Source organism: Melanerpes formicivorus, unplaced genomic scaffold, assembly GCF_026170545.1.
Source record: "Melanerpes formicivorus ecotype bairdi unplaced genomic scaffold, bMelFor1.0.p_v2 SCAF_4, whole genome shotgun sequence".
NCBI lineage: Eukaryota > Metazoa > Chordata > Aves > Piciformes > Picidae > Melanerpes > Melanerpes formicivorus.
In genome coordinates, this window is record NW_027142356.1 from 16,345,538 (window position 1) to 16,359,344 (window position 13,807).

The 13,807-nt window shown below is 38.3% G+C and overlaps 1 protein-coding gene across 3 annotated transcripts in view; it reads right to left on the minus strand.

Moving 5' to 3' along the window:
- GALNT7 (polypeptide N-acetylgalactosaminyltransferase 7) overlaps positions 1-13,807 on the minus strand; it is a 67,660-nt gene that overhangs the window by 17,618 nt on the left and 36,235 nt on the right. For all 3 annotated transcript variants that reach the window (XM_068137078.1, XM_068137077.1, XM_068137079.1), the window contains exons 3-5: positions 7,020-7,186; positions 500-630; positions 169-248 (exon numbers count right to left, since the gene is read on the minus strand). In XM_068137078.1, coding sequence (XP_067993179.1) covers positions 169-248; positions 500-630; positions 7,020-7,186 — 378 coding nt within the window. The remainder of the gene's footprint in view (positions 1-168; positions 249-499; positions 631-7,019; positions 7,187-13,807) is intronic.

Below are 13,807 nucleotides of genomic sequence, written 5' to 3' on the forward strand. Positions count from 1 at the left end.
CCTGACTACCTTCCTTCCTTCCTTCTTTCGTAGCTTTTATACTTTTTATACTTACATAGCTTTTATATAGCTATAAAACATACTGACTACTGATTGAAAAACAAAGATTGTTACTGTGACTTTTTCTTCCTAAGAGACCAGATGCTGGAAACAACAGGAGAGCATTACCTGTCCTTAGAAATAGGAGCTATAAGTGGTGCATACCAATTAATTCCCACTTCACAATGTGCATCAAGGTAAACCAAAACCTTAAAAAAAACAAAACAACACAGTCATTTATATTTCTGTTTCTGTATATGAGACCACAATGATTTAATTAGGCTTATTTACACTTAAATATTTTCATATTATAAACAAAAATCAAGGCTAAATGAGTAAAATTCATCTCTTTTAAAAGAAGTATCAATAACACTATACTATGCTTCTACAGTCTATTTGAAGAGAGTCACCACCACCTGTCCTCTCGAAAATAGGGGAAAAAAAAAATACAGACTTGTACCTGTCCAAGTTTAGCCTTCTGGGCTCCAATGCTCCTAGCTTGGATTAAACCTTCTCTCCTCTCATTTCGGAATACCTTTACAAGGCCGTTCCACTGCTTAAGATACTCATCCAGCCTCTCTTTTAAGTGTGCTATCAAATAACAAAGAAAAAAATAATCTTGTAAAGATTTAATAGGAAACAGTTACACACTCTTAAAACCCAACTCCCACTCTTCTTAAAAATACCTACAGACCTTCAAGAGAACCTTTTAATTCAACCGCTTATACTACTGTTCAGAAATACTAACCCTGAAGAGATCATGACTTGGAGCTCTCTGAGTTCATAGCACAGGTTTATCTCTGGCATCTCTGAAGGAAAAGAACTGGTTGGCCACAGCACAGGGGAGCTTGGCGGACAATTGTCAGTCACTGCAATACATCACATAGTGGCTTTTGGGTCTTTGCTCGTATTTTCACCAGGAAGAGACATTTCAACACTTCAGCACATACTTTTTCCTCACTGGATCATGTCATAGGTACAGCTGAAGGCACCACTTTTCAGTTATACATTGTTCTTCACTCACTTTCTGCCTCACAAAATTTTCTGTCAGTCACCCAAGACAGAAACCTACCATATTAAAATTATCACCCTCCCCCTGGGAGTTGGGAGTTATCTTATGCTAATCTCTTGATGATATTAATAAGAATAATTGGAGGGCCAGAACTGCAGTGAATGAGCTCATTATACTGCTGAGACAGGAAACCCTTAGCCAAAGGGACTTGGGTCAGCAAAAGGATGAGTAACTATATAAGCATGAAGATAGGCTAAGCTTAAATGGTTACAGATTTGTATTTACACATTGGTCTTTGCAAAACTAATCTAGAAACTACATTACTAACACACAATTTAAAAAAAGGATCCTAGTGCTGCATAATATTTTCGCAGAGATGATTCTGTTGAGAAAACTCACAAAGGCAGAAGGGGCTGGCAGGCAGGTACTTGCAGTTTGTATCTACACTGATTTAACTACTGGTGTTCACTTAAAATCTAATTTTGTACTGAAAGACTCAAAAAAACTGTCAATAGCTTCAGTTTCTCCCAGGCAGCAACCAAAATAAGCCACTTAAAGCTACAGCCAAGGCATCCATACACTAGTTTTACCAGTTTCAAGGGCTAGACCTAGCATATGCTAGATGCCATGCCTATGCGATCTAATGGGAGAGGGGACATGTAGAGGTATAAGGAGGATGCCCCTTTCAGCAGAAAAGGCCATAGGTTGCTTTGGCAACATGATTTTCTATGCACCACATGAAAATGCCTGCAACTTAAATTCTGTATATTTTAGATTTTTGCCAACAACATTAGTTTTTCTTCTGATTTTAACAAAAGCTGCATATAAATAATTGCAATGGAAATGGTGAGCATTGGAAGTGAAGTTTCCAAACTTGAAAATTCAGCAATTCCACCAAAGAACAACTTTCTTTTAATCTTTTAATACTCTCATTATCCCCCTTCTTCACATCCATACAAAAGTAACTTTCCTCAACTGAAAGTTTTAAGTATCTTCTTCTCCTTTCCCACACATATTTACAATTTCTTGTGTAAATCTTTGCATGTTACAAAAACTTCAAGATACATAAATATAAAACTAGAGAAATGTGACCATTTTAAGCTGTGCCTTTAAGAAAGGGACAGTTGCTGGAACACTCTGGCTGAATGTTTTGAAAACATTCAGATATTCTAGACGAATTTCATTGGTAGATAGGTAAAATGCAACTTCAAGTTTTAGTTCAGTTTGAGTCTCTGTCTCAGTTCTGCCTGTCTGCTTCTCTCTCTCTGAGCAACAGCTGCTGGATGGAATTAACCTTGAGATAACAGATAAGAAAAAAAATAATTCTTGCATGCGCTTTGAGCTAACAGAATTTTCTTTCTTAGTAATTACCTTTTCTCTCTCTCTAACCCCTTTGGGAAAAAAAGGAGGTAGGGGGAGAGAGGGGGTAGAGGGGGGGAACCCTCCTCTGGCTGGAGGAGGGAGTTTTGTTCTGTATTACTTTCTTTGCTGTATATTTCTGTATATATTGTAAATACTGTATATTGTGTATATATTCACTGCACCTCATCCTGCTTGTAAATATAGCTTTAATTCATCTCTGCTTCTCCGACTGAGTTAGCTGTGGTTTCTTCGTGTGGGGGGAAGAACTGAACTTTCTCTCACCACCAGAAGAAAGAACAGTTTCATCACATATGCTGTACAGAATAACATGTCATGTAATATATAGAATATATAATAGCTGTGATATACATTTCTATAGGATAAAATCAACAGAGTTATGTGGTCATGCTGAAGTGGTACTAGGAGAATCTTTATACCGCACCATTATTTATTCTGCAAATTCCAACTACATGTTACAGAAGGCCTGTCAGGAATTTTTTAAAGACATAAAACCTGAAGTTGTTTCCAGCTCTCCTGCTTATGAAGCCAAATGTTTTAGTTATCAAATATTCAGGTATGTAATGCTCACAGGGATCTATAAAAACCTGTCATACTGACCGTGCAAAGCTTTTCTACAGTACAAGTCTCATGACTTTGCAGTCCATTATCTGAAACAGTGCCAGGCTTCACAGCAAGTGCTATTACTCAGAAGAAAACTGAATTTTTCCTTCTTCCTAAACTAAAAAGCCTGCATGACAGTAATGTATAAAATCCTGATACTTTTACAGTTAGAAATAGTTTGGCCAATGTTAAATTTTGTTGACCTAGAACATGTATTTATGATATCTGTCAACAGGCTTACTGCACTGTTGTGTTGTTTGTTTAGTAACATGTATTTTACCTTTCAAAATATTAGAACCACCAATCTGGTCTTCCCTTGTTTGGGTTCTTCCCTCATCTCTGAGTGCAAGCACCAACTCTGATTAAAGCACCAATTGATGTTTTTTAAAGACACATCCTTTCTCCAAAATGATCTTGGGCATTGCACATTACAAGAGGAGGGAGGAGAAAAGCAGTGTTTTTTCCCCTCAACTTGTAGATGTCATTTTAAGAACTAGGAAATTGGTATCAGAAGTCCTCCCTAAAGCAGCTGCCTATGAGTTTCCTGTACTCTATTACTGCTAATGGGGGGTTCTCAGATCTAACATAAGCACTGATTAATGCTTCAGCTTCCCCACAGTAAGCAATGTTAAAGAAGGTAAAAGCACAGCTACCTGTCTATGCTGATTACTTCCCTTTTATTTATTTTTGAGAAGCTGCAGCAGTGGGAATGAAAAGCAATAAAGAATAAGTAAATGCAAGAGCTATACAAAGCCTTTAAACACTAGCAGTAACATTGGTGTTTACCTTGCATTCACTCTTTACAGGTGCATGGCTACAAAAGCGAGCTGCACCAGCTGACACATTGAACTTTAAGGCGGCAATAAAGTTGGTACCTAAATACATAACAAGTAGCTGTTGAAGACTTATATACATAACCATAATTGTAGGGAGCCTCTGAAAATCTGGTATTGTGAATTCTCATTTCCTTTACCTTCCAGCTAAAATAAAATTTCTCTATCAAGGAACACAAGAAAAACTGGGGGGCAGAGGGGGAAACACATGCAGCAGCATGGCCTGGACACTGACACTACTGTGGAAGCCTCTGCAACACTTCTTGGACTCTAGTTTGCACTGGAGGTCTCTATTACAAAGATCAGAGCTAGCAGCATGCAATTAGCTTAGTGCCATCATCTTGTTACTGTTCCCTTTGTACTCTGAGCAAACAAAAATCTCCTGAGCAGAATTTAGCACATCTCTCCATACATTTCCCTACAGCCAAACATGGCTGTTTGCAGAAGAGGTAAGGAAGGAAGGGATACTGTCATGCAGTAAAAAGACTGCTCCCAAGTGACTTCATACGAAGAATTATAAAGAACATTTCCCAAGCACTGCAACTGTCCCTCTCTGCAAGACATAACATATACAAGGTTCTATGCAGCTGTAACTCCCTTCTGATGAAAGAGGATTTCTCATAAAGAACAGGCAGGGCTCTTATGAGCCAGCCTTTACAAGTGTTTACAACCTTTATGCTCCATTTTAATTTCCTATTACTGGAGAAGGTGGTGGTTAAGAAATAAATACAGCCAAATCAAGTGTGAGCAAACACCTCATTGCACCTGTTCCCCAACATTGGTCTCAAAGACTGCAAGCTGTTCTTTTCTGGGTGGAAGGTTGCATATGAAGAGTGCAGCATGAAAGCAGGTGGAGAAGTAGAAAATCTGGTATCTATCCTGTCAGCCCTGCTTTTCTGGTGGCTGAAGAAGTGAAAAGCCACCAGCAGCTCTGCTGTGATTAAGTGTTTGTGCTTTGCAGCTCTCCTAACAACTGGAGATCTCTTCAAGTGGCCTGGCAGGCTTCACAGCCCACACTACGTAATGTTTTTTCTAGAGAGAAAGAAGTGGAGCAAGACTCTACTCCCTTGGCCGTTTTTCATCTAGAATGCAATTTGAATTACTGAAATTAAGTTAGTTATGTTTACCAAGTAATAGCCTAAAGCAGTTTGAAGAATTATTATAGTGAAACAATGGAATTGCAGTAAGGTGTTCAGAGACATTCCATTCTGTGCTTGCTTTCATCACTCACATGTAAGAAAATTGTACTTTAAGATTGCCTTAGATTTAAGAAAGTTTTCTAGGGAAAGGAAAGAAATAACAGAGAAAAGGGTCTGCTGGACATTAGGTCCAGGCTAGCTGTATCTGTTCACCACATACATACATGCAGAAAGCATGAGTACAGTTCTGAAAAAAAAAGAAGTAAATGTCTTCAAAAATTCTGCCTTCCATCATACACTGGAAAACTGCAGCATGAGTTCTTAAGCCAGACATTCCAGGAATTACATACACATGGCACAGAATCAGTACAACTCATTTGAAACCAAAGTATTGAGACCAATCATCATTAAAAAATCTGGTAGTTTTTCTAGAGACTATCAGCATCACAGTCCTTTCAGACAGCTAATTCAGTCCTTAAATAGCTCTAAAGGAAAGTTGTGATCCCAGTTGAAAAGGAAAAAACACAGCATATGTTTGCAAACTGGATTATTAAAATGATATCCTTTAGGAGAGAAGATACTTTCATTTCATAGCATTTGTGTATATCTAAGACAAATCCTCAAAAGCTATAAACAGATACAGGAGACTATAATGTAGCATTCAGTATCTTTATTAGACTAAGCCAGATGTAGTCAAGTTTACCACAGGTAAAAGCAAACATAAAATGATACCTACCTACAGGTATGGTGTAAAAATGAATATACAGTAACTACTTTAAATAATGATTTACACTCAAAAAAAGGCAACTCCAAATACATGATGTGTTCATTTTTAAAATTTATAGTGGGTAAACTACACTATGCAGAAAACAACTCCTCCCATGAAGCTGGAAATGGGAGAAGCCCAAATCACTTGATCTGAGAGCTTCAGGACTGTCAATCTGTTTTCCATACCACTATCTAATTCAGCCATTATGAAAGCAAAGAGGAAGATAAAGGGAATGTATCCCATGCTGCTGACCAGTTCAAACTTACCTGTGCTCCTAAAAGCTACCGCTGTCTAGAAAAAGATGTCATTCTGCACAAAGTTATGTTGACATGTCTACCCTTTTTTTGTCTGTCAACTTCTATTCAAGAACTATGCTGCAATAGAATTTTGCAGAATGTGCAGCTTTGGTACACTATCATGACATTTGTTTGAAGTCTAAAACCAGGCAGATTTCCTCTATATCGATCATCTTACATCTCTAGTATACCACTTTCAGTTGTTTTCTCTGTGTAGCCTTTTTGCATTAATGATGGTGATGATGTCATTAAAGACAAATAAAAAGGTCAGTGTATGTTTGCAAGAATCACAATTAAATACATACATCCAGACCAAGACCAAGACCAAGACCAAGACCAGAATATATGTTGTAAAGGAAAAGGAAAATATCTGGACCTCTGAAAGCTGCTGATATACAGGACTCAAAGAAAGGCAGAAATCAAAACACACATAAATTCTTAAACCCAACCCCTCCCCTCAGTAAGAAACAATAAGCACCTTAATGTCATGTTTTGTTTAAAAAGGCTGATGGAAATTAAAAAGTTATTGAAAGCAAATTGGAATAATTCAATAGCATTAGATACATTTTTATTATAGTAAAAAAAAAGAACCTATTTCTAACAGACTTAAACTCCTTTAATGCTCTTAAAACTACTTGCTTTCACAAGAGCTAAGAGAGGTACTAGCTATCCCAGCTTTACACTGTCTACTATTCCACAGCTCCACCACAGATCCTGTATTTGCAACAGGTGAATACACATAAAGGATTGCCACCTTTATGAAAACAATTCATTAGAAGAGAACATTCTCTTCACTGAAAACTGAAAGGACTGAAGAAGTAACTTACTTTTCTTGCAGAGTCAACTCAATCCATGGCAGGTAATAAATAAATAAAAAACAAACTATTGAAAAAAAAAAAGGGGGGGGGGGGTATTTTTCTACAAATAATGTTAATATTTCAAATATACCTTTGTTGCTAAAATCATCAATCAGCACAATTTCTGCCAAGTATTTCCTTGGTGTTCTCTTAATGACACTGTGGACTGTCCTCATGAGCGTGGACCACCCTTCATTATGGAAGACAATGATAACGCTGGAGGTGAGCAGATTTTCATCGTAATGCCAGTATTTGCATCTGCAAAAAGATTGTGATTTTATTAGCTTTCACCTTGTGATTTACAGAACTACTTAACATCACCTTTGTGCAAATAAAGCCTTCACTGTCAGCTATCCTTCAGATTGAAGGCAAACAGGATATAAAAGGCAATGTAGGTTAAACACAGCACTGAGGCACGAGGTCCAAAGAGCAGCTTGCCTCCTGTCAGCAAGCCTTTTTCCCTCCTGAAAGAGGTAGGATACAGCTGGTGAACAATGACTCCTGCCTCCACAGCTACATGCTTCCTCCTGAGTAGGTGGATGGCACTGCACAGACCCTGATGACAAGATATCCCTGCCACCAACACCTCACTGCTTGTGTGGACAGTAGAAAAGAGTGAAAGAAAATCTGCACACTGTGGCTGCCAAGAGATGGGTCCTCTTCACAATATCAAGTAACATGATTTAGGATGGACTGTGCATTTGGCTGACCTTTTAAAAATCAGATTCATCTAGTAGAAGGATGGTCTGTAAAGTGCTGGTTTTATACATTCCACGTGCAGAATCTGCATAATTAGCAAAATTACAAATACTGGTGTGGCAAGGTAAAACTCATTAATTTCTGCCCTTTCATAATCCAAACTTAAAAAGCTTAAATGCACAGAAACATTCCTGTGTATGAAATTACCTTATGCATTGAAAATACTTAGTTTCTGAAACTAAAATAAGTTAAATATGGAAAGGAGCCACATAACAGATCTGTAGGTATTTAAGGAACATTTCTTTGGTGGAGGAGGATATATTTTCACTTCCTTTCAGGGAAGAACATCAATGTATATTTCTCATCCACCAGAAAAATGCTCAACAAATTGGCAGAAGTTTGTTTCTGTGGGAAAAGAATATTTCAGAATAAAAGCAATCCATAATTAGTGCAAGTCAATGAGGTATTTCTTCTCCTAGTCAGGCATACTATAAGCAAGCTCTGAAATGGCACAAGCTTGACAAGTAGTTTACTGACTAAAATACTCCAGCTTAATTGCTTTTATACCTGAAGTAGCTGCAGCTTATCATATTTATAAGGTAGCAATAGACAAGTGCTAGACTGTTTAAAATGCACAGTTCAGACCACTGATGCTTTTCCTACACAGATACCTCTCAAAAGGCTACAGCTGATTACAGATTGCAATGCTTCCATCTGTAGCACAAACATTTAGTCTATTGACAAGTTATTTAGCCCTTTGCAGAGATAAAGTGGATGTGCTACCCAGGAGAATAAACTGACAGTGTAAGAGAAAGATTTTTCCATCATACGCTTAATAACAGATTAATAGTAGAACTGTGTTGCTTAACACAGTTTAACACCTGGATTAATTTTGGAGATAGATTTATGTTACAATGGAGGAAAATGGAGTGTTATACATTCAAAATTGGCATGCCACATGAAAGCTAGTGGAAATTGAAAGCACCTTTTGCCTCATAGGAGAAAGCAGTATCTGATACAGGTTGCACTGAGCTGCTGACCTTCACCTTCGGCAGTTCAGTCAGGAAACTTTTGCTCTCCAGTTAAAGGCACCTACACTTCACACTGCCTTCAACAATAGAAACAAAGCAAACACTGCAAAACACCCCAAATCTTATGGTTGTTTATGTCTCCCACTTCCTGCAATGCAGATAAGCCATACTTAGGAACAAGATGGTGAAGAGCACAGAATGAAAGACATGAAGTAACAACATAATTTTTAAAAGATAAACTTATTACAAAAGCCTGAAGTGAACAACACATCTGCAAGCAATTTATAAACATTTTAAAAATCTGTATTTAATACATAAACCCAGAGGTCTAGACAGCTTTTTGCTACGTGTCCAACTTAATCTTCTCAAATCTGTCAGCACATTGAACTTTTTAAACTTGAAAAATGATGTGTTCCTGAATGTCCCATTTGCAAGCCATAAAAACACTACATTTATACCTCTAGTAAGATCACACTTATTTTTTTCCAGAGACTTTATTTCACTTATTGGACAGTCTACAGACTGACTCATCAAGCCTACAAGCTGACAGACTGCAGTCTTTCATACTGCATTGAAGTTTAGAGGCTTGAAACATGGTAGCTGTTTTTGATACATACAATTAATAAATACTTTCATATCTGAGCAATTTTTTCCAAGAAATGTGGATATTGCACAAAAATCAGACGCCTGCACTCTCATTTCCTTCACACCCACAGGGAAGGAAGCAGGGAAGAGCCTTTCTTCAGTGGAGCAGCACTGACATCCAGTGGTTGGCAAACCAAATACCAAGAAATCATAAACGTACTTTCCCTGGTTTGCAAGCTGAATTTACAGCACTAGTCTCCCTGTATATCTTAGGCACAAGAAAACAAGAAGTCTGAATCATTTCCAGATTCATGCTTCAATTTTAAAAGACAGGGTCAACTAGATATGGGTGTCTAAGCAAAAGTGCTTTGAAAACTGGCAGGGGCAGATACAAAGTAGGTCTGTGGCAAAAAGAATTTAAATATTTCAACCTCTAACTTAATTTTCTGGGTGCTGTCCTGCCCACATATGGTAGGACAACACCCTTTCAGGTGTAGCTTGCAGGGCAGATGCAGTTAAGAAAAGTCACCATAAAAAAAACCCAAAACAACACTTGAATTCTTACTGGTATAGCTGAAATGATGACACTTTGCAGCAGGTATTCAGGAATAAGAGAGTAGCATTCTTAAGGTAATCTTGTCTGTAGATATTTCTCTTTTCCTGACCCCTGAAAAGAGTTTTTGTATGGAGCAGGCATGCACATATCTGTGAAGGGCTGGCAACACCTTCCCTAGACAGTGCTGCAAGAAATGACAGCTCTATTTGCTTCCTTTCCTCAGGGAACTCATGGGTGAAAGAATTAGATCCATCCACAAAAAAAACTTCCTGTCCCAAAATCAGCACTGGTATTACTGAGTAAAAACATGGACTGAGTCATCACTGGAACAAGAAGAAACCTTTTGAAAGATACACACAGTAGTGATCTTAATGGAGAAACAGGGTGAGTAAAATTTGCTCTGACTGTTAGCCTGCACACTTCACATATGAATGAGTCCCACCTCTCTCTTCACCCATGAGAATGTTCCGCACTGTTGCAGACCATGCCGCACCTTCCCCACCCCGTGAGCACAAAGTTATGCACCAGACACAGCAGGAGAGAATGAAGTTGAATATCTGGGCTGGAGTATTCCTTTGCTTGAGGAAATTTCTGCTCAAAACAGCTTGATACTTACTTTTTGCTGGCTTGCACTTACTAATGCACCCTGTCCCCATCAAGGTACCATGCTCCAAAGACTGGATGACCCTACAGCCTCCCTGTTAGCAATCACTGCAATTGCAGATAGAAACTCAAATTTCCTCAGGCTCAAAAAAGCCCGGGCTTAGAGGCTGCCTTGCCTGGAAGAGTAATCCAGTCAAGTAAAAGTACAAGTGAAGGAGAGTACCTGAACAGCAATTTAAGCATGAGTCCCAATCATGTAGATACTTAAGCAGGCAATTTGAGATCTCAAGCCAACAGAAGTGCTTCTCATATCATCCTGAATTCCAAACTTCCTTTGCATACCAACATGTAAACTCCAGAGAAACTTAAGAGGGTATCATGGCTGCAACTGTCTCCTTAGCCTGATACTATCTTCCTGAGGTCAACTAACTATCACTTTTGTTTGCCAAAGTCACCTCAGTCCCCTCTCTGGATTTTAAAGCACTCTACATGTGTGCTCAGATCAAAATGCAACAGCACAGTTTTCCCTGGGATAGCAGGCAGCTCCCACCAAACTCCTCTTAACTGCTCCAACAGCCAGCTCCTCTGAAGCTTCAGTCAGCTCTTTCAAGCTGAATGCCCTGGATCTGTACAAAGCTGAAGGTCTCAGTTTAGCTTTTATCCTTAAATTGCAAGTCATGTTAAAAACTGGAACCTCTCTTCTCCATTAATATACAATTGTGAACAGTATTTTAAATCTTATTTCACACCTACAAGTAGTATGTGATTCATAGTGATACCACTTATCACCTACTGATAATATTTTATAGTCCATGCATTTTTCTCACTCTTTGAGAGGGTCTATCACCATCAGAGACTAAAAATAAACTAGGAGCTCTGCTTTCAGTTGCAGCTTCCTTTTTGAGTAAGCGCTGTTCTTACAAGGGGACAGCTCTATAGCACATTGTTCACATACTTTAATACTGAATTCTGGGCTGCTTGTTACTTTAAATCATCACAGGACACAGAATCCATCTTCACTGTAGTTTTCACTACTGGAACTTGAAACAACAGAAAATTCTTAGTTTTGCTTTAAGACCAATAGCTGGAATTAAAGTCTTTCCTGATCAGAAGGAGATGCTCTGACAACGGACAGCTAATTTCATTTAAATACATGGTTTTTTTCTTCTGGAAGTCCTGCCAGCACTAAGGCAACTGATAACCTGCAGCAGAAGGCCAGCTGTCCTGATTTAATGTAACTTACTGTAATTCACCTGATTCTCAACCCCAGCTCTCATTGAGGTACACAAAGAGTCATGCACATTCTATAAATCAGTTTTCTTGGTTAGAGAACAGTTTCAGTGCAATGTATGGCACTTGAATCAAAGATTTTCCCGAGGTACCACGTGAAATGAAACCAAGTCCCTAATGCTCCATTTCCAATGACATAGATACCAACAGCAATTACTGAAACCTTTTTTTCATATAACAGCATCAAACATGTAATTTGCAGAGTCTTGTAATTAAGGAATTAATCACATTCCTGAAGAAAGTAGGCTCCACTCTAGAGCTTTTTTATCCAATCTCTTTAGCTGCAGTAAGAACGACTGGACAACTAACTACTCACTGTAAGACAACACACTAAATTCATGTTATTTGCCCAGATTAAAAAAGACCACCATTTCTAATGAGCAGACAAGATTCATCTGCCTTATTTCATACCCCAAGTTAATTGTTTACAACTAAAGATTTTGGTATTTTTTCAAGTCCAGCACCAAAAACTGTCTATGCAGCTTGGTATTTTTAATAGCACTTGGATCAACCACAAGGTCCAAGTTGTCACCATCAAACTAGGACAGAAAAAATATCTTTATTAAACAGCTCTGCTTTACCACACAGCTCTGAATGTGCATGTTAGAATAGAATTAACCAGGTTGGAAAAGACCTTCGAGATCATCAAGTTCTTAAGTATTAAGTTAGAATGTTTTTATTTTTGGGAATAATTCCCTCCTCTGCTTATACTAAATATAATAAAACCCCAAACCCAATACCCTTCAAAGCTACATGTACATTTTTTAAAAAGAAGCAAATTCTTCCTTTTTGATTTGTTTCTTGAAATGTTAAGAGCTGAAAAAACAGTTGTCCAAAAATACATTTCTTTACACCAGGAGCACTGTACTCAAGCAAGGAAGAGTTACTTTTTCAGATTTTTCAACAAGAGCTAATTGCCAGTTGTTCTGTTTGAAGTAAAAATGTGACCCATGGCAACTGATCCAATTATTCAAGTACGAATTTATATGCCCAATGGGACATTCCCTGTAACAGCAATAATGTTAAAAAAGAAAATGGATAATCCATGGAAAGAAAAAATACTTTAAAATATTAATTTTGCCATGATCAGGCTGACAGATGTGTGTGGGTGATGCAGCTGAAATACTGGCTCACAGTGAGCATACAGCAGCTATATACTGTCATATGGGGGGGGAAATCAATGAAAGATTAATTTGTCTTCTGCCATAAGCATTCACAAGCCATATTTTCCTCTCCCAGTCAAATGACTCAGGATAGAATTCCTGCAAGATTTCTCAAAGGAAGCTATCAAAAAAATTTCTATCTTAAGTACAGTCATAAGGCTAAAACCCCTTTGGGTAAGTAAGAACAAATTGTAAGCAAGTCTTCCATGGACTGGATAATGACAACATATCAAGTCTGAGCAAAGCCTGTTGAGCACTGATCCCTTCTTACAGCCAACAGAGTTAATTACCCTTGCATGAAATCAGATCAGCATTACCAACATTCCTGGCTAAAGGGCTCTGCAGTACTGCAAGGACAAATCGTGAGTTTCACAGAGGATCACTCACAATATACTTTAAGAGAATGCTTCTTGACTTAAAATTCAACTTAAATAAGCATGACTGAAGCCCTGCAAAATATACCAATGGAAATGGCTGATGTGTACTGCACAAAGGCTCTGGAAAGGCCCTGCTAAGCCTGCTCACCCTGTTCTGTGCAACTCGAAATAAGGCAGAAAACAGGTATTGCTCCACATAAACCTAGTTTGTGGTTCTCCTGGCCCTCCTGCAGAGTACTGAAAGGTTGCAGTGAGGTGATAACATCTCTGAAATTTTGTACATCAACTGTTACATATGCCCATAGATTCTTGATTTTATTTTACCAAACCTATGATTTGCTGTATGCCAACAGAAGTGCCGGGCTTCAACCTCTAATCAAATTGGTTAAAATCCCCAAGTTAAGAGTATGCAGTACTAGCAAAATGGAAATATTCTGATGCATCTGGTAATATGCTATCCTCCCTACAGATTCCAGCAAGAATTGAGGCCTTTTACTGTAGCTGTGACTGCCCAGAATGACCACCAAAGTTCCTATGGAATCAATTTAGGCAGCCGGCAGTGTGCCCAACTCCAA